General features: G+C 41.2%; 2 protein-coding genes across 2 annotated transcripts; both read right to left on the reverse strand.

The window, feature by feature from the left end:
• Nucleotides 1-15,797: 15,797 nt before the first annotated feature.
• On the reverse strand, nt 15,798-17,685 carry LOC145602986 (pentatricopeptide repeat-containing protein At1g77360, mitochondrial-like). Its single transcript, XM_081659120.1, has one exon. The coding sequence runs from the start codon at nt 17,597-17,599 to the stop codon at nt 15,956-15,958; it is 1,644 nt and encodes a 547-aa protein (XP_081515246.1). The 5' UTR covers nt 17,600-17,685; the 3' UTR covers nt 15,798-15,955.
• Nucleotides 17,686-18,809: 1,124 nt separating this feature from the next.
• LOC145602405 (beta-glucuronosyltransferase GlcAT14A-like) lies at nt 18,810-24,438 on the reverse strand. Its single transcript, XM_081658597.1, has 4 exons — nt 23,439-24,438; nt 20,129-20,204; nt 19,921-20,036; nt 18,810-19,830 (listed from the first exon to the last, which is right to left on the reverse strand). Exons 1-4 carry the CDS (start codon nt 23,944-23,946, stop codon nt 19,316-19,318), a joined length of 1,215 nt encoding a protein of 404 aa, XP_081514723.1. The 5' UTR covers nt 23,947-24,438; the 3' UTR covers nt 18,810-19,315.
• Between the last annotated feature and the right edge of the window lie 219 nt (nt 24,439-24,657).

Below are 24,657 nucleotides of genomic sequence, written 5' to 3' on the forward strand. Positions count from 1 at the left end.
AAACTGGGCTTCCATGATTTCAGACGTACTCTCTGGCTCTTTAATCATGCTTCGTACGTCTGAATTTTTCCTTTCGGACTAAACGTCTGAGAATTGGGCGGACGCATTTTTCTCTTAGATATTCTCAAGTTTTGGAGACTAAGTGTTGAAGGTGTAAAACTCTTGAATTTGTCACTTGTCTCATTTCAACTCACTTGGACGTGCCATCAATTGTCCGTCCGATTTTTTTAATCAGAACCCTAACGTCGTTATGTCCCTTTCTTCGAGTAATTTCTTCAAGAAATTACCGTTTGAATGTTTAGGCGGGAAAGACGGTTTTACCATTTTGCCCTCATGAATTCATTCTATAAATATGGGAGGTGAATTCTCATTTTCACACTTTACCCAATTGTGAATTCTAGAGAGAAGTCAGAGCGTTCTAGTGAGAGAAAGTTATCTTTTCCTTAATCTTCAAGAACGCCGCCGTGAGTTTGAATTTTCCAGGCATTTTTGAGTTTTTCGGTCAATCTTCAAGAACTTCACCACCACCTTCAGAGCTTTCAGAACGTACAGAGGTAGGCCGTCTACATTTTCTCTTTTACTTTTACTTGTTTTCTTTTTCTTTTACTTCAATTCTGGATCCATACTCGGCTTCGTCTGACTCTCCTCATGAGGCCGGCCGTTTGCCTGGGACTGAGGAGTCTAGAGTGGACGGAGAAGAGTTGTCTCCTCCTTGGAGTGAGTCCATGTCTAGTGCGTACGTACTCACCCCCACTTATTCTTCTCTGCCCCAACAGGCAATGGCTAGAACAATGCGTACGCGCGAGCTTCACGCGGCCAGGAACCCAGACGGAAGTCTGTTTCATCCTAGGGTCCCTTATGACCCTAGTAACCCAAGTACAATGGTGGAGACTGACTCCACCACCCAAACAACGACCGCCTCCACTGGCTCTCATCACTTGGTCGTGGAGGTCACTTCTTCCTTCGAGGAACGCCTGCAAGCTGAAGGCGCCTCGTCCGCACCTGCTCCGGAACTTAGGTTCCCTCAATTTGCCAGTTCATTCATGGATGGGGCCGAACTGGTAGCCTGCAAAGACAACCCTTCCAATCCTGGGGCGGACGCTTCTGGTTCGTCCGTCCCCTCTTCTTCTCAACCCCTGCTTCAACTGGGCGGGGCGGACAGACCCTTGACGGGAATCTCAATCAGAGAACTGTCCGTCCTGCCTATTCGCAGCGCCCCTCCTTCAGGAAATCAGGCGGACGCTGCCAAGGACAATGGCAAGCGTCCATTAGTTGAGGAGGGCGTTCCTTCTTCCATGGGCGTACAAAGCTCAAGAGGCCGAAGCTCGGCCGAGGCAGCAAACCTGGACAGGGTGCTGTCTTCAGAGTTTGGGAGTGCTCCTTCTCACCAAATGGAAGAAGAAGAAGTTGAGAAAGAGGCCGTGGGTGAGACGGCCGAGGGTGAGGCGGTGGCCGAGGAAAACGTCGCCAACATTGACAACTTCAGGGACCCGTATGCCTGTACGGTTGGGGAGACGGCCCTGAAGTTCCTAAAAAAGGATTTTGAGAAGTACAAGGAGTCCCTCCATTTGGGGGAGGGATTCGAAATACAAGTCCCCAGGAAAGCCATTGCTGTGGCTACCTGGGATGAGGAGAAGCCGCGCAAACGGGCGTTTTGCGTTTACAGGGCCGCCTTGGATGTGGGCCTTCGCTTCCCTCTTCATCCATTCGTCCGGACAATTCTGGACGAATACGACATTGGCCTCTTCCAACTGACGCCAAACAGTTAGTTGAATATTTTTGGGTACTTAGTGACGTGCATCTGCAAGGGTTTTACGCCATACTTTGCAGTCTTCTGTGAGATGCACTCACTCACTCGGCTGGAGAAGGATGTGGATGGTTGGCTCATCTTGAGTGCGACCAGGGATTACATGGTTGTGGTCGACCGTGTCAGCAAATGGAGGGACTGGAAGCACCGATTCTACCGCATCAAAACTCAAGATGCGGAGTTCAACCTCCGCATGAACAAGTGTCGTCCGGATCCCATTCAGCTCGGACGCGGGGACCTTAAACCTGACAAGCCGCCCATCCATCCAAGCCACGAGCACCAGCTTGAGTACTTCAAGGTCAACCGAGTCAGGCGGGGTAACAAAACTGAACGTGTCCCTAGCCATTGGGTTCCTCTTGCCAACTGGCTTAGGGACACTACCTTCATGTCTGTGCACGGCCTGTACCAGAACATGCCCCAAGGTGGACACTTAGATATATAACTTTTTGTATGCACGTAGAGTTTTTAGAAAAATATTCTAACACTTTTGCTTTTTTCTCTTTGCAGCGGAGGCGTACGCTATGCTGGACTCGGCCCAAAAAGGGGAAGTAAAGATGTCCGAGGTGGACTTGGCTCGATACAAAGCTCGTTTTAAGATGTACGAGCAACTGAAAGAGGTAAACACTTAGTTTATTTTTGGAGTTTCTCTTTCCCATTGTCCGTTCTGCTATATTGGGAGGAGCCTGCTTCCCAAGTTTGTACGGACGCTTTACGTCCGTTCAGGCATGCTGGAAGGGAGCTCCTTCCCCAATTTACACGGACGCAAGCATATACTTTGCCTTGTAAAAATTTTCAAACTTTGGTTGTATTTTTGCAGTCCTCCTCTACTCCGAAGGCTAGGAGGAAGCAACCGGCCACGGCCACTCCTGATGCGAACGCATCCAAAAAGAGGAAGACGGTTGCTTCCAAGACGTCTTCACAAACCGCGGCCAAGGCGAAGTCGCAGACTGCTACAACGCAGTCTCAAGGAGAACAACCCCGGCTGACACAAAGCGGGGCCTCCAAGCCCGTGGAACCTGTTGCTGATCAGGTCCACAATGAGTCCGTCCCTTCGGACGGTGGGGATAAGTCAACCCCAGAAAAAATGACCGGCCGCTTCACGGTTGCGGGGATCGAGATAGTCAAAAAATCTGACTGGCTAACTGCCAGTCAGTCGGCCAGCGATGCTGATGCTGGTCGTCCAGAAAACGACGGGGAGGCCTCTTTGCCGCCCCCTCCCATCAATCTCTCTCCTCCAAGCTTCTCCACTGGTTAGCCTTTCTTCTTTATTCTTGTACCATTTGATTTACTTGTGCTTGTAAATTTTAGCTAACTCTTCTTGTACGGTCGTCCGCAGACATCTCAGAGGAGTTGCAAATGAGGCTGCCCGGCCAGTCACTGACTGGCGCGGACAGGAAGGCCATGCGCGAGGCCATGGTTCGCGCGGTTCCCTAAGCGCAGCGTGATAAGCTGCGGGGAATCAATGAGGGCTTCCTCGGCCCTATGCTCAACTGTACTGCTGAGGTATGTCTCCTTTTCTCTATACCTTTTCTTTCCAACACTTAGCAAATTCTTCTATATTTGACTAAGTTTCCTTCTTCTGTCCGCAACTCTTCCTCCGCCTGAACGCCTTCCTTGAATGGAAGGATAAAGAGAACGAGCGGCTGAAGCAGGCTTGGATCGAAATCAGGAAGGCCGAGGATGCTGTGACGGGGACGGCCGCCGTCCAAAGGGTACATTTTGAGACCCAAATAACCGCGCTGTCTGACAAAGCGGCGCGGCAAACAGAGGACCTGGTCAAACTGGGCAAGGCACTCGAACAAGAGTCCTTGGCCAGGGAGGCCTTGAGGGTTGAAAGGGACGAGGCCGTCCTGGAGAAGGAGAAGTGGAGGTTGGGCTTCGAGGCGTCTGAAGCCTTGAAGAGCGAGCTGAAGTTGGCCCAAGGCAACCTTAAGTCTGCTCTAGATGAAGCGGACGCGCTGAAGGTCGAGGTTGAGACCTTAAGGAAGTCCATTGCGGACTATGAGGAGCAACTTAAAACTCCTCGGCCACCCAGCGCGGAAGAGGTCGTCCGCATTGAGCAAGATGCTGAAGACAGACTTAAGGCATACTTCTTCGATGCCTTTGAATTGATGGTGGACGAAGGTGAGGCCGCCTATTATGAGGAACGCTTCAAGAAGCGGCTTCAGTACGCCTGCCTCAGAGAAAAGGCAAAGAAGGCCGGCATGCCTCCTCCTGAGCTGGTAGTTACTTCCCCCGAGTCCGGAGAGGACGGGGATGAGGAGGAGGCGGACGACGGGGCTGCCAAGGCCGAGGACGCCAAGAATGCGGAGGAGCCTGCCAAAGATAATACGGCTAAGTAGAGCTCAGGTCCTCCAGCAGCCGTCTGCTCAGCTTTCAAGCTTTCCTTCTTTTTTCAGCTTACTTTGTACTTAGCTTTTTCTGTACTTCTCTTTTTTTTTTTTTTTTTAATTTGAAGCCGCCTGTTAGAGCGGTATTGTAAACATTATGGCCGCCTTTGTGCAGTCTTATTAATGAAGATTTTGTCCGCTTTTGCGCGGTTCTTTCACCTTTGTTTCATACTTGGCAATTTTTTACAATTTTGCATTTTTTAATGATTTTCGTACGTCTAAATATTATGCCTTTTCGTACGTCCCTAGGGGTATGCCCCTTTATTCGGTGTTCGCCTAGTCCATTCTCTAAGTGGTTTGATTAACTTGGTAGTTTTTATGCCTTAAAAGGGTATGACGACTAGCAAGTTAATCAAATCATAGTAATGATTGCCCTTGGACTAGGTGAAGCACCGAATCAATTTAATTGGCCGTTCGGCTATCATTGTACGAGTAGTCCATTGAATCTATCGCTCGGACGCACCCTAGAAATCCCAAGTATTATCTCAACTTAGAGATTCCTTGCTCGGCCGGGCTAAATGCCTAGGTATGCCCTTGCCCTATTTGTAAAGGACACTTGTTTTCTTCACAAGTTCGGAATACCTTGCCTCAATCGTCCGCCTAGAATTGGGCGGACGCATTGATCTCTGAATTAAATCAGTTTTTTTTTTTTTTTGGTGTGGCCGAATTGCTATATTGAGAGCAACCTTGCTTCCTTTTCACTTCGTCCATCTAGTAAGAATGGTAAGCCGTGTTGCCATATTGGAAGCAACTTAGTAAATCATTTCATTCGGCCTTTAATCATAAATAATAATAGGCAAATAAATACAAGTAAAGCAACAAATAGTTCAACAATGCCTGACTTTTCATTAATTTTGTCAAAGGTACATTGTTGTGGTCGTATGGCTTAAATTACAAGGCTCGGTCAGTAGACCTAGCTGTATAAACAGCTTTTTGGCTAAGTATTTAAAGAAATAAAAACTTAAACATGATATTTCTTCAAATTGTCAGTGTTCCACGTCCGTGGTATCTGACGGTCATCAATTGCCTCAAGGCGATATGTGCCGTCTCGGACTTCTTCCCTGATTCGGTACGGCCCCTCCCAGTTTGGAGTCAACTTGCCGTCCTCATTGGCACGGCCAACAGCTTCCATTTTTCTCAACACTAGATCCCCCATTTTGAGCGGCCGCTTAGACACTCGGCGGTTATATGCCCTTGTCATCCTTAAGCGATAAATTTCATGCCTAAGCGCCGCATTTCCCCTAGCTTCTGGAAGGAAATCTAGGGCGGTCTTCATGGCCTCCCAATTGGCCGATTCATCATAAAGCATTACCCGCAAAGTGGGCTCGTACATTTCAATTGGGAGTACAGCCTCAACTCCATAGACCAAAAAGAATGGAGTCTCCCCTGTAGAACTCTTTGCTGTTGTCCGTATGGACCATAGCACATTGACCAACTCGTCTGCCCATAGGCCGCCTGCCTTTTCAAGCTTGCGCTTGATCCCATTTGAAATCAACTTGTTATAGGCCTCAACTTGAACATTGGCTTGTGGTCGGCCGACTGAGGCAAAACAATGAGTAATGCCTTGGTCTCCCAACCATTCCTTGAATTGACGCGTCTCAAACTGGGGTCCATTGTCGAACACCATTGACTGAGGTACCCCATACCGAGTGATTATGCTCTTCCAAATGAAGGCTGACACATCCGTCCATTTAATGCCCCCGACGGCCTCAGCTTCAACCCATTTAGTGAAGTAGTCTACTGCCACTAATACATATCGTCTCTGGCCGGATGCAGGAGTATACGGCCCCAAAATGTCCATTCCCCATTTAGCAAAAGGAAGCGGACTACTGATGGCTGATAGACTATTTGCTGGACGATGAATAAGGGTTGAAAATCTCTGGCACTTGTCACATTTTTTCACCATTTTCATGGCGTCCGAATTCAAGCTCGGCCAGTAGTATCCCAAATGTGTCACTTTTTCAGCTAAGGCTCGTCCTTCAATATGTGAGCCACAATGTCCCTAATGAAGGTCGTCCAACACTTCATGCCCTCTTTCAGGAGTTATACACTTAAGGTAAGGCTTCACAAAGGCCCTTTTGAATAGTTCCCCATCCTTCATTTCGAACCAGGCCGCTCTCCTCTTCATTAGCCAACTCTCTTTTGGATCGTCCGGAAGTATTCCATCCCTTAAGTAGGAAATAATTCCATCCATCCAGGTTGAACTTCTATCTATTATCTGAACGGGCTCGGCATCAATGCTCCTTTTCTCCTTTACTTCCCAAAACACTGATCTTGGAGTATCACATGATGCCGAGGAAGCCAATTTGGAGAGGGCGTCCGCTTGATGATTCTCTGAACGAGGAACTTGTCTGAGAGAGAAATGTTCTAGGCTCTCGGCCTCATCTTTTACTAGCTGCATGTACTTCATCATGGCCGGCTCCCTGGCTTCGAAGCCACCATTGACTTGGTGAACTATTAGCCGGGAGTCCGAGCATACTTCAACTTTGGTTGCCCCGGCCGCTTTACACATCCTAAGGCCGGCCAACAATGCTTCGTACTCAGCTTCATTATTTGACGCTTGGAACTCAAATCTCAACGCGTACTCATACTTGTCTCCCTCAGGAGATTCACATATAATACCAGCGCCACACCCGGTCGCTGTTGCACTACCATCCACAAACACTTTCCAGACTTGGTCCACGGCCGGCTGAAGATCAGGCCGTGTCATTTCAGCCAAAAAATCCGCAAAAGCTTGCCCCTTAATTGCCTTCCTTGGTTCAAACATAAGGTCAAAACCTCTGAGCTCCAAGGCCCACTTGAGCATGCGGCCACTCGCCTCTAATGTTGAGAACGGCTTCTTCAAGGGTTGGTCTGTATAGACCACCATTGAATGTGCCAAAAAATACGACGCGCAGCTTCTTTGATGCCATGTATAAGGCCAGGCCAAATTTTTCAATTGGGGGGTACTTAAGCTCAGCATTATGAAGTACATGGCTGATAAAATACACTGGGACCTGATGGTCGTCCCTTTCAGTAAGAAGGACGGCACTTAAAGAGTGTTCAGAGATGGCAAGATAGATGTATAGCTTCTCATTCCTGAGCGGACTGACGAGGCGAGGCAATGTATGGAAGTGACTCTTCAACTGTACGAATGCTTCCTCGGCCTCCTCTGTCCACTCGAAAATGGCTTTCTTCTTAATGGTTTGAAAAAAGTAACGACACTTATCCCCTGACCTTGACAAAAATCTTCTAAGGGCTGCTAAACAGCCGGTCAGTCTTTGCACTTCCTTGATTGTTCTTGGAGACTTCATGTTAAGGACGGCTTGAATTTTTTCAGGGTTGGCCTCAATTCCACGTTGATCAATCAAAAATCCGAGAAACTTGCCGGACTCAACACCAAATACACACTTCTTTGGATTTAACATCATCTTATGCCGCCTGAGTTCGGTGAACGTTTCTCGTAGATCCTTGAGATGGTCGGCCGGCTCTTTTGACTTGACAATCATGTCATCAATGTATGCCTCCATGTTCCGGCCGAGCTGGTCTCTAAAGACTGTATTAACAAAACTCTGAAATGTAGCAGGGGCGTTCTTGAGGCCGAATGGCATAACTTTGTAACAGTACAACCCCTGCTCGGTTACAAACGCTGTTTTCTCTTGATCTTCTTCCCACAAAGGGATTTGATGGAATCCGGAGTATGCGTCCATGAAACTCATTAGGGCGTGTCCGGCCGTAAAGTCAACCAAACGGTCAATCTTAGGCAAGGGGAAGCTATCCTTAGGACACGCCTTGTTCAAGTCCGTGTAATCCACGCACATCCTCCAAGTCCCATTCGGCTTTTTCACCAGAACTACATTGGCCACCCAATCTGGGTAGAAGCATTGCCGAATGAAACCGGCGTCCAGCAGCTTTTTCACCTCGGCTGCGGCCGCCTGATTCCTCTCTTCTCCGTGATTCCTCTTCTTCTGGCGGACAGGCTTTATCAGAGGATTCACGGCCAACTTGTGCACGGCCAGGTCAGGACTTATTCCTGGCATTTCACCAACTTCAAACGCAAACACATCTTTGAATTCTCTTAACAGCTGCACCAACTCATCCCCAAGCAATCCCAAGGCTATAGTGCCAACACTAACTGTCCGTTCTGGGTGGTTGGAGTCAAGCACTATATCCTGGTGGCTGCCGGCTGGCTGGGGCCTCAGCTCATCTGGCCGGCCGACAGTCATTAATTGCTAGGCTTCTTCTGCCCTGGCCGCCTTACGCTTCTGGCCGACCTGGTATGCTGGGAGTGAGGTTCCTTCTTCCTTAGGCTCGGACAATTTTGGGCCGCGTGCTGTTGGCTTCACGGCCAGCTGATTACATTCCTTAGCCATTCTCTGGCTTCCTTGAATTATTCCAATTTTTCCGTCCGACCTTTCAAACTTCAGCAACATCAAGTGGGGGACTATGACCGCCTTGGCTGCATTGAGAGTGGGGCGACTAAGGATGACATTGTACCCGGTTAACTCTTTTACCACAAGGAAACGGACGACCATGTCTCTTCCTTCTCCCTTCTCCCTTCTGCCCGAAACGGATGGGAAGGTCAATCCGTCCGACTGGATGAATGATATTCCCCCCAAATCCTACTAAGGGGTGAGTTATATCTTGGAGAGCATCTTCTGGGAAGCGTAAATTCCTCAAGGCAGAGAGGATGATAATATCGGCCGAACTCCCCGTATCAATCAATATTCGTCCCACCTTCAAATTCGCTATCTTCATTACAAAGACCATGGGATCATTGTGCAAAGCCCTGACCTCTCCACGGTCAGCCTCACTTATGATCACTTCAGGAAATGGCTCGGCCTTAACGGCGTCCGTTTGCATCACATTTGACAGGTTTCGAGCGTCCTGCTTGATTCCTTTCATGGTAGGGCCGCCTGAAGCAAAGCCTCCTGATATCACGGCCACAAAACCTGAATCAGTGCTATTCCCATCATCTTCCTTGTCATTTTTCTTATCACTTTGTTGCTTTTTCTCGGACGTGTTGTCTGTCCGTTTGAAGGTGAATTTGGACTTGGTCACATAGGGTTTCAGCAGACCATTGTCGGCCAACTTATCCAACAGCCTCTTCAGATTGATACACTCGTTTGTGTCATGACCTACATCCTTGTGGTAATGACAATACTTGTTCTTGTTTATGTACTGGGCCGAGCCTCTCAAAGGCTGAGGCTTCTCAAACTCAAACTTGTCTTTTATCTCCATCAAAATGGAGTAGCCATCCTTGTTGAACTCATACTGGGGCTCGTACGTCTTGCTTTTCTTTGACTTGGGTTGCTTGTCATCAGCCACCCAGATTTCTTTTCTTTTATTTCCTTCCCTCTTTCGGCCGACCGAGTCTTGCTGAGAAGATTGCTTCTTCTCAGCCCCCTTGGCCGGCTGTTCTGATTTGGTGAGCGAAAAAAAGTCCGCGGCCTCAATATAGGCTTCGGCTTCCCGCAATACACCTGCGTATGACCGAATCTTTTTTCTTACCAAATCAAACTTAAAACCATTATGCCTTAATCCCCGAACGAAATGGGAGAAATTTTGAGTAAGCCATTTCGTCCGGAAGATTATGAATTTGGGCTTTTTCTTGGTTAAATCTTTGGACGTACGAGCGTAGTCCTTCATTCTTTCCTTGGACAATTGTGGCCAAGTTGAGACTTGTCTTTCTTGGCGGGATGTTGTATGAGAAGTTTCCCACAAACAACAAACTGAGGGTGGTAAAACAATTGATGCATCCGGCTGGAAGGCTGTTAAACCAATCCTGGGCCACCCCTTTGAGAGTGGCCGGGAAGCATCTACACCATGTAGCATCAACTACACTTTGCAAGTACATCAAGTTCCTGTACGAAGTAATGTGTTCCTCTGGGTTGCCCGTACCATCATAGGCACCCACTAGTACACTCTTCACTTTTGCTGGTTGAGGAGACGCTAGTATGTCTTGCGAAAACGGAGGCGGCTTATCTCCCAAATTCAACAAACGCATTTGCCAATCGATGGGCTGAGGCTGAGCGGACGTTCCAGCCAGGTAGGGAGCTTGGCCGAACACCTGACCATACGGCCCATATTGCCCAAAGACTTGGGGGGTTGGCTGTATCAACCCATTGAGTACTTGAGGGGGCTGATATTGTAATGGCTGAACTGGAACGGGAGTGTTAGTATGAGCAGCTTGACTCCTGCTGGAAACGGCCGTGTTGGTGTATTGGGAGAAGGGTTGGTTGGAGACTTCATCCGGCATGGTTGGGGTAGAGGCCGTGTCAGAGTATACGGCCCTCTCCCTTTGCCTGTGCCGAATATAATCCCTTGCGTCTTTGAAACAATGTGACGGCTCAGTCTCAACTCTTGTCGGCTGTCTGCCCCTCCCCCCAGCCGACTGTGTTTTCGCCAGCAGGCTAGAGAAGTTGGTCCGTGGGACTCGGGGAGACCTTCCATGCGGACGGCGGAATGGGGTGTTACCAGCATCAGTTGTGTTGGTCTTGTTGTTGGCTTTCTTGGAAGTGTCTCCTCTCCCCTTTTGCTGGGTAGCCGCCAACTCCTTGCGGAGCTTAGTCAGCTCGGCCATTAGGGTAGCTGGGGTGACAGGAGGTTGTTCGGCCTCTTCAAATGAGGCAGTCAAAGGATTGCTTGAATGTATGGTAGTATGTATGTCTTCTACATATCCGTCCTCGCCTGGGCGAGGACCAGTATTAAGTGTCTGACCATCTAGTGCCATAACGGACGAGTATCCCCACAGACGGCGCCAAATGTTTCGGGGTTTTTTGTGAACTCCTCGGATACTGGTCACGTTCTCCTGGCAATGAGACGTGGACACCTGCAAAACAACGAATATTCCGTTTATCAGAATCTTCGCCTCCGACGATCAAGTTAGAGATCAGAAATCGGAAAAGCTAGAGAGAGAAAGTAGAGAGAAGTTGGAGCTCTTTAATGCTCTATATTTATGTTATGTCACAATCCACCCCTCCCATCATAAATGATTGGGGTATTTATAGGGGTGGGAACATGTACCCCTCTAGGGTTTATGCCCTAGGATTTCGTGACATGATTGGCTGCGCAATCAGAGGTTGCCACGTGTCATGGGGGGCGCCGTTTTACGGCTCTCAAGGGTTTCTCGGGATTTGGGCCTGAGGTCATCAGGGCCTTTTTCTCTTTCTGATGTTGTATTAGGGCGTTTAGAGATGGCTGACATGTGTCACCCTGACGGGTGGACACGTGTCTCACTCTCATAGGGCCACGTGTCGCCTTTTTACTGGGCCACGTGTCACTATGAGATTGGGCCACGTACCTGGGGTATTTTTACCCTAAACACCCCTTATAATATTTGCGAATCATACTAGTTTTGTTTGTGGTTGATCTTGTATTTCCTCGTCTCAATTCACATTCATAATCATCATCATCATCATAATCATCATCATAATCCTCGTTTTCTTCCGCATAACAATTATCATTAGCAACATCTGATTCTTGATCAAATTCTTGACTTTGTTCAACCACAATAATCTTCTGTTCTTCCTTCTTAGTCAAGGACTCTTCATCGGACGCTTCATGTTGATACAACTCTGTGCTATCATCATCATCATCAAGAAAAAGAACTTTATGAAACGAAGTACCCGAACACGAACGGATGATGTTGTGAGTAGCATCATTGACGTACACTACCCGAGCACAATCCAAACACAACATCGCCTTGTATAAATCATGGAGATAAACTGCTTTTAAACCATCCACTTTTGGTTGAGCTTCATCAACGTAAAGAGGAGGTAAAAAATCATCTACGTATGGACTTATTCCGGCCATTATTGGAGTGTTTTAGCTAGCTAGGAATTTAGGTGAAGCAAAGAAGAGAAATTACACGGTATGTAATAATATCTAGATAACTAACACAAGTTTATTTGTAACAAATAACAATTACATGATGAAGTCATTGGTTTTATAATTACATACTATAGGTCGGTTACTTTAGGCCAAGTTTAGGAAAGTTATCTAATCAGACATGACATGCTAATCTATTGGGTTAAGGAAAGTTTAGGAAATATTGTTCTACAAGTTTAATTAAGGAAAGTTTAAGAAACATACATGTTTTAGTCTTTACAAATTCTCAAATAAAACGGGTGTTCATTAATTTACTGTAACACGTATTAAAGTTATCTTATAGCTTTATAAGTATTTAAGCTTACCTTTTTTTTTTTCTTTTTTTTTTTTTTTTTTTTTTTTTTTTTGCCTACCCTTTACACTTTTTCTAATACTAAATTTTATCTTACAAAAAACTTATAATGTATTAGGTGAATCATATTAGCCTTTAATTATAGTTTGTAATCATGATAATTAATTTGAAATTACACATTAAAATAAATTTCAAACTAACGAAAAATTAAATATTACTCTTTAAAGGGTCAAATTTACCATAAAAATAGTTAAAGTTACCCTTAAACCGACCGCCTTACAATAAAACTAACGTATGTCTGCCTTACACAAGAATTATTGTTTGATCTTTAACCAGAACCTTTTATTTTTTTTATCCTACAATTCTACACATTTAGACCGAACTTGTTATTTTGGCCCCATTTATATGCCATTTTTTAGCTCATAAAACTTACGGTACTCATGCATCACCCAAATCCAAGATTTATTTATTCTTTAAATCAATGCACTAAATTCAACAATAGGGTTGCTTAAGTTATATCATTATCGAATTTATCTTTGAGTCTCTTCAATTTTTCTACTTTATCTAGTAAACTATATTAATAATCGGAACACGACATATTTAAGGTAAAGCAACTAGTATATGAATTATTTGTTATCAATGTTATACGAAGAGAACGAGCTTGTACAATTTTTTTAAAAAAAATAAATAATTAAAAAAAATCTTCTATAATTTTAAAAAAAAAGTAAAAAAAATGAAATAAAGTATATAAGGTCATGCATGGTATGTGTATGACTGTATGAAGTTGGTTACGATTAGATGGGCTCAAAAAATTGGCTTGGGAGAAAAGGTATCTTGCAATTTCTTTTCAAGCAAGATATTATTGTCTTTTTTCACAAGAAATGTCACCTTAACTTTATTTCATCATTTTTTACCATCCCCTATAAAAACAGATTTACTGACCCTTCAATTTCATCTCCTCTATTTCTCTTAAACCATCATACATAAGTGTTTAGTGGTACTAATTCTAGAAGTTCAGGTAATATTAGACTCCGTATTTTATTTTAATTACTATTCGTATTAGTCTAAAATTTATTGTCACGTTAAAAGTGTTATTTAAATAGGCGATTGGTAATTAAAGTGACAACCAAAGTTGGTAGGAATGTAACATTTTACTAATGAAATTTTGATTAGAAAATTCTTCCAAGTTCATTCTGTGCTCAAGTTTAATTTATTTTTGACAGGAAAATGGTGAACCCACTGAAGTATATGCTTGAGAATCCAAAAATCAACCCAAACCGGTTTGATATATTGCTGAAAAGCCGGTTGTTCAGCTACTGCAAAGTTGCTGCTGGAGGTTTAGTTGTTGCTGGATTTGCAAAACTGGCTTCTTTCCGCGAGGGCAGTGGCAATGGCATGTTTCAAGTTAGAGAATGGTTCAAAAATATTCGTGGAAAAGGATCAGAGGATAACTAAGCACTGTTTAAGTATTCAAGTGTTATTATTATGGATTATGTTAATTACTTAATTAGTATTTGTGATTTATAGTTTATTACAAGTATATGTTCAGTTGAAGGTGCTAATTAGGTAATTTAGCATTTTTAGTTGGGTAATAAAATTGAACTCTGCCTTATTAGGCATTGGGATTATGGTGTAACCAGTCAACAAGATATATTTAGTATAAAGCTTTTGTCTTTTGATATTGCTTGCTTGATTATGTTTGTCTCAAAGTTGTTTATTCGGGCTAAAATATATGTAATTTCATAAATTATATGACAATATCTTGTGTATGATTTTCCACTGCAGTTTCTCATATTTTAGTAGTCTTTTGATTACTAATATAAGATGATATTTTAGTTTCATATATAATTCCCTGGAAACAAACAACTCTTGATTGATTCACCAAACGACGAATCAGTCCTGGCTAAGCTAATGTTGGTTAGGCAACAAAAATGGACACCAGAATTCGATATATGATCAACTCTAATCTTTTACAGCAATGCTCAAGGAAGACAGCCTAACCAATAAGGCAGAGTTAATAGATGAGTTGTTTTTGATATTTATTAAGCTTTTCTCATATATTGTGAAAAAGAACCTAGATTAATACAGCAAGCTAGTACCAGACAATATAAAAGGCTGAATTGTACTGAATTGAAAGCTATAAGCAGATTATGCGTTTCTGCTCAATCTGAAAGAACTTCATTCAGTAATCAGTATTCATGTTTTCAGGATTCGTGCACACGTCTTTCAATCTTTCTGCATGCTGGAAGCTGTTAAACAATTTAGCAGGCATATGAATTCCCGGAATAACCCTCTTGCCCTGAATCTCATTCCAAATCTGTTTGCATTCTGGAACCTGTTTATTTCTTTTCATGCAAGGGACTGCAGCCTTTTTGCACAAGCAATTTGTAATTCTAAATTTGTGTTTATATCTCCTTTTACCGTGTTCTATATATACAGGATTACTAACAAATCAACTCCATATTTTCTATTCCTTTCAGGCTTTTACATCATCATTTATAATTTTATATTGTACAAAAGTTGTATTCATCATCTGCAACTCTGACAAAAGATACTATTAACGAAAAACAGTATTACAACCTAAATTAGAACACTAAACAGGATTTTCGTTAATAGTATCTTTTACCATCTGCAATTCTGACTTTAGGTCTTCTAACTATGTAATTTCTTCTTCAATCTTCGCTACTTTGTTTCAATGCAATTCTTCTTATATGCGTTCTTTCACTGCTAAATTACTGCTCCCTCCATCCGAAATTGGTTGTCATGTTGACAGAAAAGTTGGACAGAGGTAGTATTTTGAAATTTGACTGATCCTAGTTTGGTTAATCCTACATGAAATCATCATATATTCATCTTAATCTTTTACTGATAATCTCTGTTTGTGGCAGGAAAATGTTGAACCCGCTGAAATACATGCTTGAAAAGACAAAAACCAACCCGAACCAATTTGATATACTGTTGAAAAGCTGGTTATTTAGCTACTGCAAAGTTGCTGCTGGAGGCTTAGTTATTGCTGGATTTGCAAAACTGGTCTTGAACTGTGAAGGAAATGGGTATGGCATGCTTAAAGTTAGAGAATGGTTCAAGGGCATTCATGGAAAAGGACCAGAGAAAAACTAAGCACGGTGTTTGCAACTGAGTATTCTTATTAGTTATTATGAATCATGTTAGATAAGCAATTTGTATTAGTGATTTCGGTTATTATGATTAGCTGAAGCTGCTAATAAAGAACTAGGAAGTAACACTTTTGGTGTGTAATAAAATTGTGACTTTGTTTTAGTAGGCATTAGATGGATCATGTAACCAGAAAGTTTAAAGTTAATCCTATGATTTACCAAAACCCGAATCAGTCTTTACAAACAGTGGTTAGGCAACAGACAATTGACACCAAAATCGACGAGTACATTTAGCCCAACATCCTATTTTAAGGGGAAAAAAACTTGATCGATACAGTAAGTCACCAAGAAATAAGGTTTACGACCTGGGAAATTAAAAAAGCATACGCGCTGATTAGGCTAAAGAGTAAGGCTGACTTGGATTGCATCCCGAACTATGAGGCAGATGAACTTATTCTTCATAATTCTAATTGAATTGTAATCATTTATGTTGTCTTTTTAAAGGATTAGGAGCGAATCTTATTGCATTAAACTTCAGTGTCAAACTTTTAGCAGTGTCTTTCTTTTCCTCATCAAGCAGAGCCTGTTTGAGTTTGCTGTAAACCATAGCAGGAGGCCTAATGCCAAGATCCATAATTTCATCAAAATACTTGCACGCGTCTTCCAGCTTATTTGCTTTCCGGAAGGTGCTAATCATTGTAGCAAACATATGCATTCCCGGAATAACCCCCTTAGCCTTCATCTCCTTCCAAATACTCACTGCCTTATCTAGTTCACCTTTGCCGCAGAACATTCTCATTATAATATCATATGTGCTTGTTGTGGGATCACAACCTTGATCATTGCTCATCTTTAGGAAGACCGAATATGCCTCCTCGTGTTTTCCAGCCTTCACTAAGTGATGAATAATTGTGTCATATGTTCTAGAAATTGGACCAACTTCACATCTCCTCATTTCATCAACCATTCGAAATGCTTCATCAAATCTCAATGACCAACAATATGCCCCAACCACCGCATTATAAGTGGGTGCTTGATCAACACCATTAGCTTTCGACATCTCAAACAACTCCAAAGCTTCATCGAGTCTCCCACTCGACCCTAACCCATTGATCAAAATACAATAGATATGCCCACTAGGCTCAATACCCTTTGCTTCCATCTCTTGAAGCTTCTCCACTGCTAGACTCACTTTCCTTGCTTTGCAATACGCGTTCATAATAATTCCATAAGCCACAACATCAAGCTCAAACCCTTCCTCTTTCATTTCTCTATAAACTTCATCTATTTTCAGAAAATTCTGCTGTTGACCCCAACCCTCCAACAATATTGTATAGGATTTCTTATCCGGCGTAAACCTTCTCTTTTTCATTTCATCGAACACCTTGTGTGCATCCTTAACTTGTCTAGATTTACACAATGTATCAAGAAATTTATTGAAATCCGACGAATCAATCGTCAATCCATACTTTTCCATCTTCTCAAACGCATTAACAGCATATTCAACCCTTCTTGCCCTAGCATATCTTCTAATAATTAGGTTAAATGTATATTTTGTCAAAATCCCTTTTCTTTTCATAGATTCAACCAAAACCCAAATCATATTAAACTGTTTAACTTTACCCAATGAATCAATCAATGAATTATAGCAATCATTTGTGTGTTTAAATCCCTTTTGCTTTTCTGCCCACCTGAAAAACCCTAAAGCAAGAACACCTGCATTACTTAGCTTCTTCAAAACCTCTAAAACTAAAATGGGTGTCATTTCTTCAACCCCACATTTTTCTAATGTAGATTCAATGCTAGAATCTTTTGGCAAATTCAACAACAATTTGCAAATTTTCTCAGAATCATTGATAATTTGAGGGGTTAATTGTGTTGAAATGATTCCTTCCTCTGTTTTCGCATTCGGCGTATCTTGGGTATTGATTGAAGACCCATGAATTGAGCAGTAAAATAACTCTGAATTCGCATTTATCAGAAGAATTGGGTGAATGGGTGCAAAAACAGATGAAAAAACTGGGTTTTTAAGGGGAGTTGTAGTGAGAATTGGAAACTGGGTTGATGAAGAAATGAGCTTTGAGAATGTTGTTAAATGGCGAGAGAAGATGCGAGAGAAAGCCATTATTATGGCGAATTTGGTAAAATTTTAGTAGAAAAAACTGGATTTGTGTTAAAATAGGGCTGCAAATTTGGTTTTTTGAGAGGGAAAATGGAGTTTCGATTTTCATGTAGGGTATGAATGAATTCTGGGTTGAGTATATGCTGGTATCTCCTAATTTGAATAATTTCCTTCCTAACCAACACTAGTTAATTACTACTGTAGATGTCTAGATGGATGTTTAATGGCGAAACCTGATATATCGACAATATAAGTAGGGATATACACTCGATATAAACATACAATAACAAAAATAATTAATCATATGTGCGTAATTGTAGAAGATGAATTTTTTTAAATACGATATAATGTTGACTTATTGAGATAAATTAGGTATTTATTGACTAAATAAGGGTGCTTCGGAGATAATAAATTAATAAGAGTGCATGTAGCCATGTATACTCTTTAGGTTTATGTGAAGGGTTATTAATCCATAGTTCATAGTTTATCCAACTTGTAAGCTCTAGTGGAGTTATTATTTGCAATTTCACGAGTTTCTAACATTCAAACCTACATAACGTAAAACATTCGGGCACTACAGCATTGGGGTATACCCGGGTTCTACGATCAAATTTCGTTTACTCGTAGTACATTCAAAGGTATGTCAAGCAAGCACATAGGGGCAGCCTTATACTATTTGATTGTTTCAAGGGCCACCAATTTCTCTCCTACGTAGTGGTTGGCGAATTTCAAGGTTGGTTTCATACATGGTTGTGCAAGTGAAGCATCACAAATATTTACTTTGGGACATGAATAAAACTGTTTGGATTTCATAAAAAATACTGTCAATTCCGAATTTCCAATGGCACCAAACCTGGTACAATGGGAGTACATGTTTGTAAGCATAAACATCAAACATTGGTAATCTAAGAAAGCAGAGGGCATTTCCAAGTTGCAGCGTCACTGCCCCTTATTAATCCAATACAATCACAAAAGGTAAAATTAGCAAAGAATAGCATCAACCAATGAATCAAATACTACCTCCTTCCTTTTTAGGAAGTTTCATTTTAGTTGACACGTTTCCTTTTTGGATAAATTTTTTTACCTTGCATTTAAAAGCTACCCCACTTGCTTTTTCATTTTCTATCACTCTCTTTCTTCTCCTTAATATATGTGCCTAAATCAAACGCGTCAACCATATAGAAATGGAGGAAGTACTAAATTACAAATAGACTATCCAAAAAAAAAAAAAATACTAAATTACAAATGGAAAATATCTTATATCAAAATGAAGCAGAATGCAGTGTTGTATCAGAAGAATTAATTAATTAAACATAGAGATAGTAAAAATCTGATACAGGGCCATCAAGAAGAGTCGACCATAAGCCTATTTCAACAACGATATCATACAAAAAAGATACAAAAGGATCATCAGTATGTATACTGCCGCATAATATATTGACTTCCTAGTTATTTTAGAGACCAGATTACTCTACAATCAATGCTGGCCCCTCCAAGCCACAATGCAGGCTCAAAAGTCCCTAAAAAGGATCGGCCATTCTCCCCCCAACTTCCACCAAACTATGAACAATTTGTATACGGAATTAGTACAAACTCCCATCCATATTTGAATCTAAACCACATCGGTAAGCTGACTATTGTGCACCTGTGGTCTCTCATGCTTTGATATAAGTAAAAATACAGAGCCTCCATGTTCCAAAAGAAAATTATCAGTTGCTTTCATTTGCATTGTGTAGACTGTGAGTTAAGGTCATCTATGTAGTTTGTCATAGAATCTGCAAACCTTTTTGCTTGGAGGCCAGGCTTCAAAGAGTTGATATCACCCCACTGCGCACAAGCATCAGTAAACCAACTATCTCGGCCAGAACACCATGACCCTGGAGCAACTCTGTTATGTCTCCGATGAAGTATATTCTCGTCAATCATCGTCAACACTGGATCATCCTTTTGGAATCGGCGTGCAAAAGCAGCTCCACTTTGAATCATCTGATCAAAATCAGATACATTCAGAAAGTGGGGCGCCATTTTTGGAGGACTATCCCATATCATGTATCTCAAATCATTGTTAACAGTTGTGTTTCTGAACTCCGGCGAATTGCATATGACCGAATGAAAATAGCCTTCTTCAGGTAACACCGCATTGTTAAAGTACATTAAGATGGTGCGAGGAAGATTATCCCAACCAAAGAGACAAAACTCCAAAAAGGATCGACTCAACATAACCCAGGGAGAACCTGCAATAAAGCATATGAATATCATCAACTGATCAACATAACAAGTGGGCTTATAAATTTTATAGTGATGGAGGATAGTAAAAGAGTTGCCTGTGAAAACTTTGAAAGCAGCAGGTGTAGGCCGCTTTTGTGTTGCAGTAAATATCTGACTTCTTCTAGCTAAATATATTGAAGGGTCCACAATGATAGGCTGAATTCTTTGCTGTCTGCAAAGGAATGTTTGAAAAAGGTTGCGTGAATACAAGCAGATCTATTTACCAAAAATGATGACTTAAGTTTATGAAAAGGGTTTGCCTACTCTTTCCAGCCGAGCTCACTGGTGTGGTCAATGAAATTGAGGTCTCTCCTAGTTGATGAGAATACATGAGCCAAGTCTGAAATAAATAAGTAAGCAGAGACTTTTATCAGCATAAAAATGAATATGAATGATAGCTACACCATGATTAACAAAAACAGCATTTTTTCAGCATGATTAGTTCAAAGTACTCATCATCCAAGCACATAATCAGAATATTCAGAAGGCAATGAGCAGAAAGCATAGCTGGCATATCTATTGAACATGACCACCAACACATACTGATAATAAAAGGATCAAGTGTAATCTATGGCATAAATCTTCTTCAAATTTAGTTGATTATGCAGTAGGCAGACCAACTTTTCTGGGACAGTGACTAAATCATAACATACCATCAAAAAGATCCACAACACAATGCTCCAACAGAAGTTAGGAGTTCAACATAACTATTTTGCAGCCTCAAGGCCCTCAATCCTGTCCCAGAGCATAGTTAAGTATTTTACTGTGCATAATATTCGAAACTTTATTATTAAAACTATAATGTGCTCAATTGCTCATTCATTATGCCATGTGAAATAAGCAAGTTTGGTCATGACTTCTATTTCGAAAAACTGCTTCAAATCCCAAGACAAATTAGATTAATTGTGCGATAATTCTAAATTTTGTGCTATTACCTATTAATTAGAATAGGCAATGAAAAATTTAAGAAAAGAACTGCCATCAACCAAAAAAAAAGGGGAAAAAAAAATAAATAACACTGTTAATATGTCCTGCAACTCTGCAACAACTATATTTTTCTTCTCTATAGGGAAGTCCTATAAAAATTATGCTATTAGGGATGTCCTATTAAATTGTGCTATTTGATTAAACAAGGTACTACCTCAACCAATTATCATTATCTTCACAACAAGACAAGTGTATAAGCTTACCCTTGAAATGATGGGGATGGCTTCACAAGGTACAACAGTGCATTAACTACAAATCTGCTTGCAAAGATCTATTAACACAGTACTTCAGGATGAAAGCACAAAGATAGGCATGCTGCTGCACAGCAGCTTGTTTTCTTATTACTTGCCCATAACTCCATATAAATTGGTTTATTCCAAATACAGGCAAAGTGAAAACCATTGAAGAAATCAATCCACATAAATAACTTACAGTACAATTTGGTTGAAACATTATCGACAAGCTTAACATAACTATTGAACCTACTAATTCGTCACAGTTCAATGCCAACTCAACATCTAGGTTATAAGTTGATACTTGTTGCAAATAAAACAATTAGGGACACATACAAACAAGTTTTCTTCTAGCAATGCTTTATGGATATTGAAAAATATAATATGCTATACCTCCATGGCCTTTTTGGCTCAAGAAGCCCAAAAGGGAAAAGGGAAATACTATACAAACCCCAAAAGGAATTTCAAACCTCTTAATTCCCACAATTAAAAAAGTATAACCTTCTCCCAAATAACAATAAGTGCCACAAGGCCCACAACAATTCATCACTCCAACCAACCCCAAGGCTCCACCACCACAATTTACAAAGCACCTGCATTTCTGAGCTAAGAAACACAAGACTGCTTTCCCTAAGATATGAAGGGCAAAGAAAAGTAGCAATCTAGGTGAAATTTTTAGTTTAAATCTTCCTAAACGATTACACAGAAATGGACCAGTAGGGAGCAGCATTGATATTGGTCTCCAAAGCACAAGCAAAAATTCTCAATCCACTAAGTATGGGAAGGAATTCAAATTCAGAATATCTACATGTCTTTGCATACCACAAGAATTGTCTTTAAGCTAAAGGGTTTTTATCTTTCACAACTCACAAGTATATTTTCCATTGCTGAAACATTCTTCAATCCAAATAAGACCTCAATTTTTTTTGTCACCCAAAGCAAAGAGTTGCAAATCCGGCAATAAACCTAGGGAAGCACAGCTTTCATCTTAGAGGATGTGGTAACAGATCAAAACCCACGTATCTTAAAACAAACGTAAAGAGGAATATATTTACTTTCCTACAAACCCTCTTGGTTGAACCAGAACAAAACTACATTTCGGAAAGAAAAAAAACTGAGAAAATAATGCGGGAAGAAACCATATTCATCTGAATATTACTACTTACAATTTTTCTAAGATCCTGGAGCATTGTTTCATAAACAAACTTTTTTCTGAAAATTTTTTTCTTGTGCAGCCACCATCATCTGAGCTCACTTTTTCAAAAAGGAATACAAATAATCAGCCGGAATAGGGGAGGAATACAATATCCAGCTACCACCGACAAGGGAGTCTAAGGTTAGTGTCCTAGCAGAAGTTTTTCAGTGGTACTCCAAACCAAACTTAAACCTCCTAAAATTCGAACATAATAAATCTTCTAAATGTCAATAAAGGTTCAAAGGTTCATGCTCACATTCAAGTGCAAATAAGAAGAATTCAATTAGGAATAATCAACTAGAATGTCAAAAGCAATAACAAGTGACCAAATATAATTTACGCTCCCTGTAAAACTAGTTCTCTATAATCATATTAGTTTGTCATGAATAGTTCTGTATTTACAACCATGTAAAACACAGCATTGAGAGAGCATATACAGCTGACTTTATTAGCCATGACCCACAATTACTGAAAAACATTACAGTAAAAATCCAATCTTGATCATCCCTGCATATGATTCATACCCAACAAGGATCAACACACAAATTTTCCAATTGTTTCTATGGAAAAATTTGTGACTAAAAGAGCTGTTTAATAAATCTCATCAGGCAAAAATAAAACGGACACGACATGAGTCTCTGCTTTTAATATATGGAACAAGATAACAACACTAGTGGTAACAATGTTTTAAATTTCTTGATCTAATTCAGAAAGTCATTCACTAAAACCTCCCGGAACCACCACACATAAGCAAGTTTAGTAACCTTTAAGCAAATCAGTAAACATAATGTTCCCCAACTGACATCTAGCTGACTTGAGGTCTAGCTCTCACCGATAAGCAACTAATCTAACTATAATTATCAGCCAGCCCATATTGAGATCAAATCACCTAAAGTCGCCAAAAAAGACTAATTCAACTATCTAAGAGTACACCAATTCACAATTTGGTACAAACTGTTCTGTTTTTCCACATAAACATACAACTAATTGTACACAAACAAGCCAACAAAGAACAAAATTGGGCAACATCAGCAAGACAGAAACAGTAAATATCCTTCAAGATACCTTCCTCAGATAAACCCACAAAAGGAAATAACAACAATATTGATCAAGTGGCCAAATATTCCCATAAATAGATAATTACCAATAAATCACATACCATCCTGAGTAAGCAATGGATAATCAGAAGCACTCAAAGTTATAAACCAATCCCACCCATCATCCAGCTTCAACAACACAGCAGCAGCTCGAAGCGTAGCCGCGATATTAGTAGCTCCCATGTATGTCAACCATATAGGCTTCCCAATAACTTCCACATTCTCGAAAGCCTGAATCGCCGGCACCGACCTCACAGCAGCAACCAGCCATTCTCTCTCCTCCGCCGATGCCTCCGCAGACAGATGCAACAAATACCAATTCCGGGGGTGGTACACAGCAAGCAATAGTCGTAGAATTTGCTCCTTATCGCCGGCTCCGCCGTAGATATAGTAAGCGAATGATGGCGGGAATTGCGGTCCACGGTTGAGGATTGCGGTTGGCTTGTTACTCCAAGAAGTGAAGGCGTATGAAGCGTTGAGCCCAGAAATTGCAGTGAGAAAGAGGAGGAGAGAGACTAACAAAGCAGAGAATAGTGCGAATAACCACTTCTTCCTCTCTGCTGCTCCCATAACAATGGCGATTTTGCAGTTCGTAGTTTTATCATATGTCAGAAACTGATTGAAACCCTAGATGAAATTCCGTTGATTTTCAGTGATTTGCGATGATTAAGCTTGAAATTGATGAGGATTTTGCTGGATCTGCTTCGCATTTGCCGTCAATTTTGATGAAATTTTACGCCGATTGATGATTCAAGGGATTTGGAAACTGTGCTGAGAGTGGAATTTTGCGAACAATTGAATTGAATGAAAAAGGGGGAAGAAATCAAGAAATTGAATTGATTTAGAAAGATTTGAATTTGATCTGATGATGAAGAAGGAGGAAAAATCGAAGTTAGGTTAGGGTTTGACGAGATAATAGAGTTTGATTTGATTCGATTTAATTTGGAAATTCAAAGTCGTTTGGAATTTCGATATGTGCACTGGTTTCACGTTTTGAACAGCTGTTGGATTTTAATGGAGGAGAGTGGAGATCACGCATACTTGCTTCTTTTGCTTGATTTTTCACGTTTTCAAAACCACTTTTTTGAGTTAAGTTTAGCTACAAATTTTTTTTTTTTTTTGGAAAGTTAGGGTTTGTTTGGCATCGCTGTGATTTTCTGTTTTTTGGTTTTTAAAAGTATATTATATATGTCACATAACGAATCAAAAATTATTTAGACTTATTAAAATCATGATAATTTTTAAAACTAACAACAGAAAAGTGAAAATACCTTTTTCTTG

Source organism: Chenopodium album, chromosome 21 (genome assembly GCF_948465745.1).
Source record: "Chenopodium album chromosome 21, dcCheAlbu1.1, whole genome shotgun sequence".
Lineage (NCBI taxonomy): Eukaryota > Viridiplantae > Streptophyta > Magnoliopsida > Caryophyllales > Amaranthaceae > Chenopodium > Chenopodium album.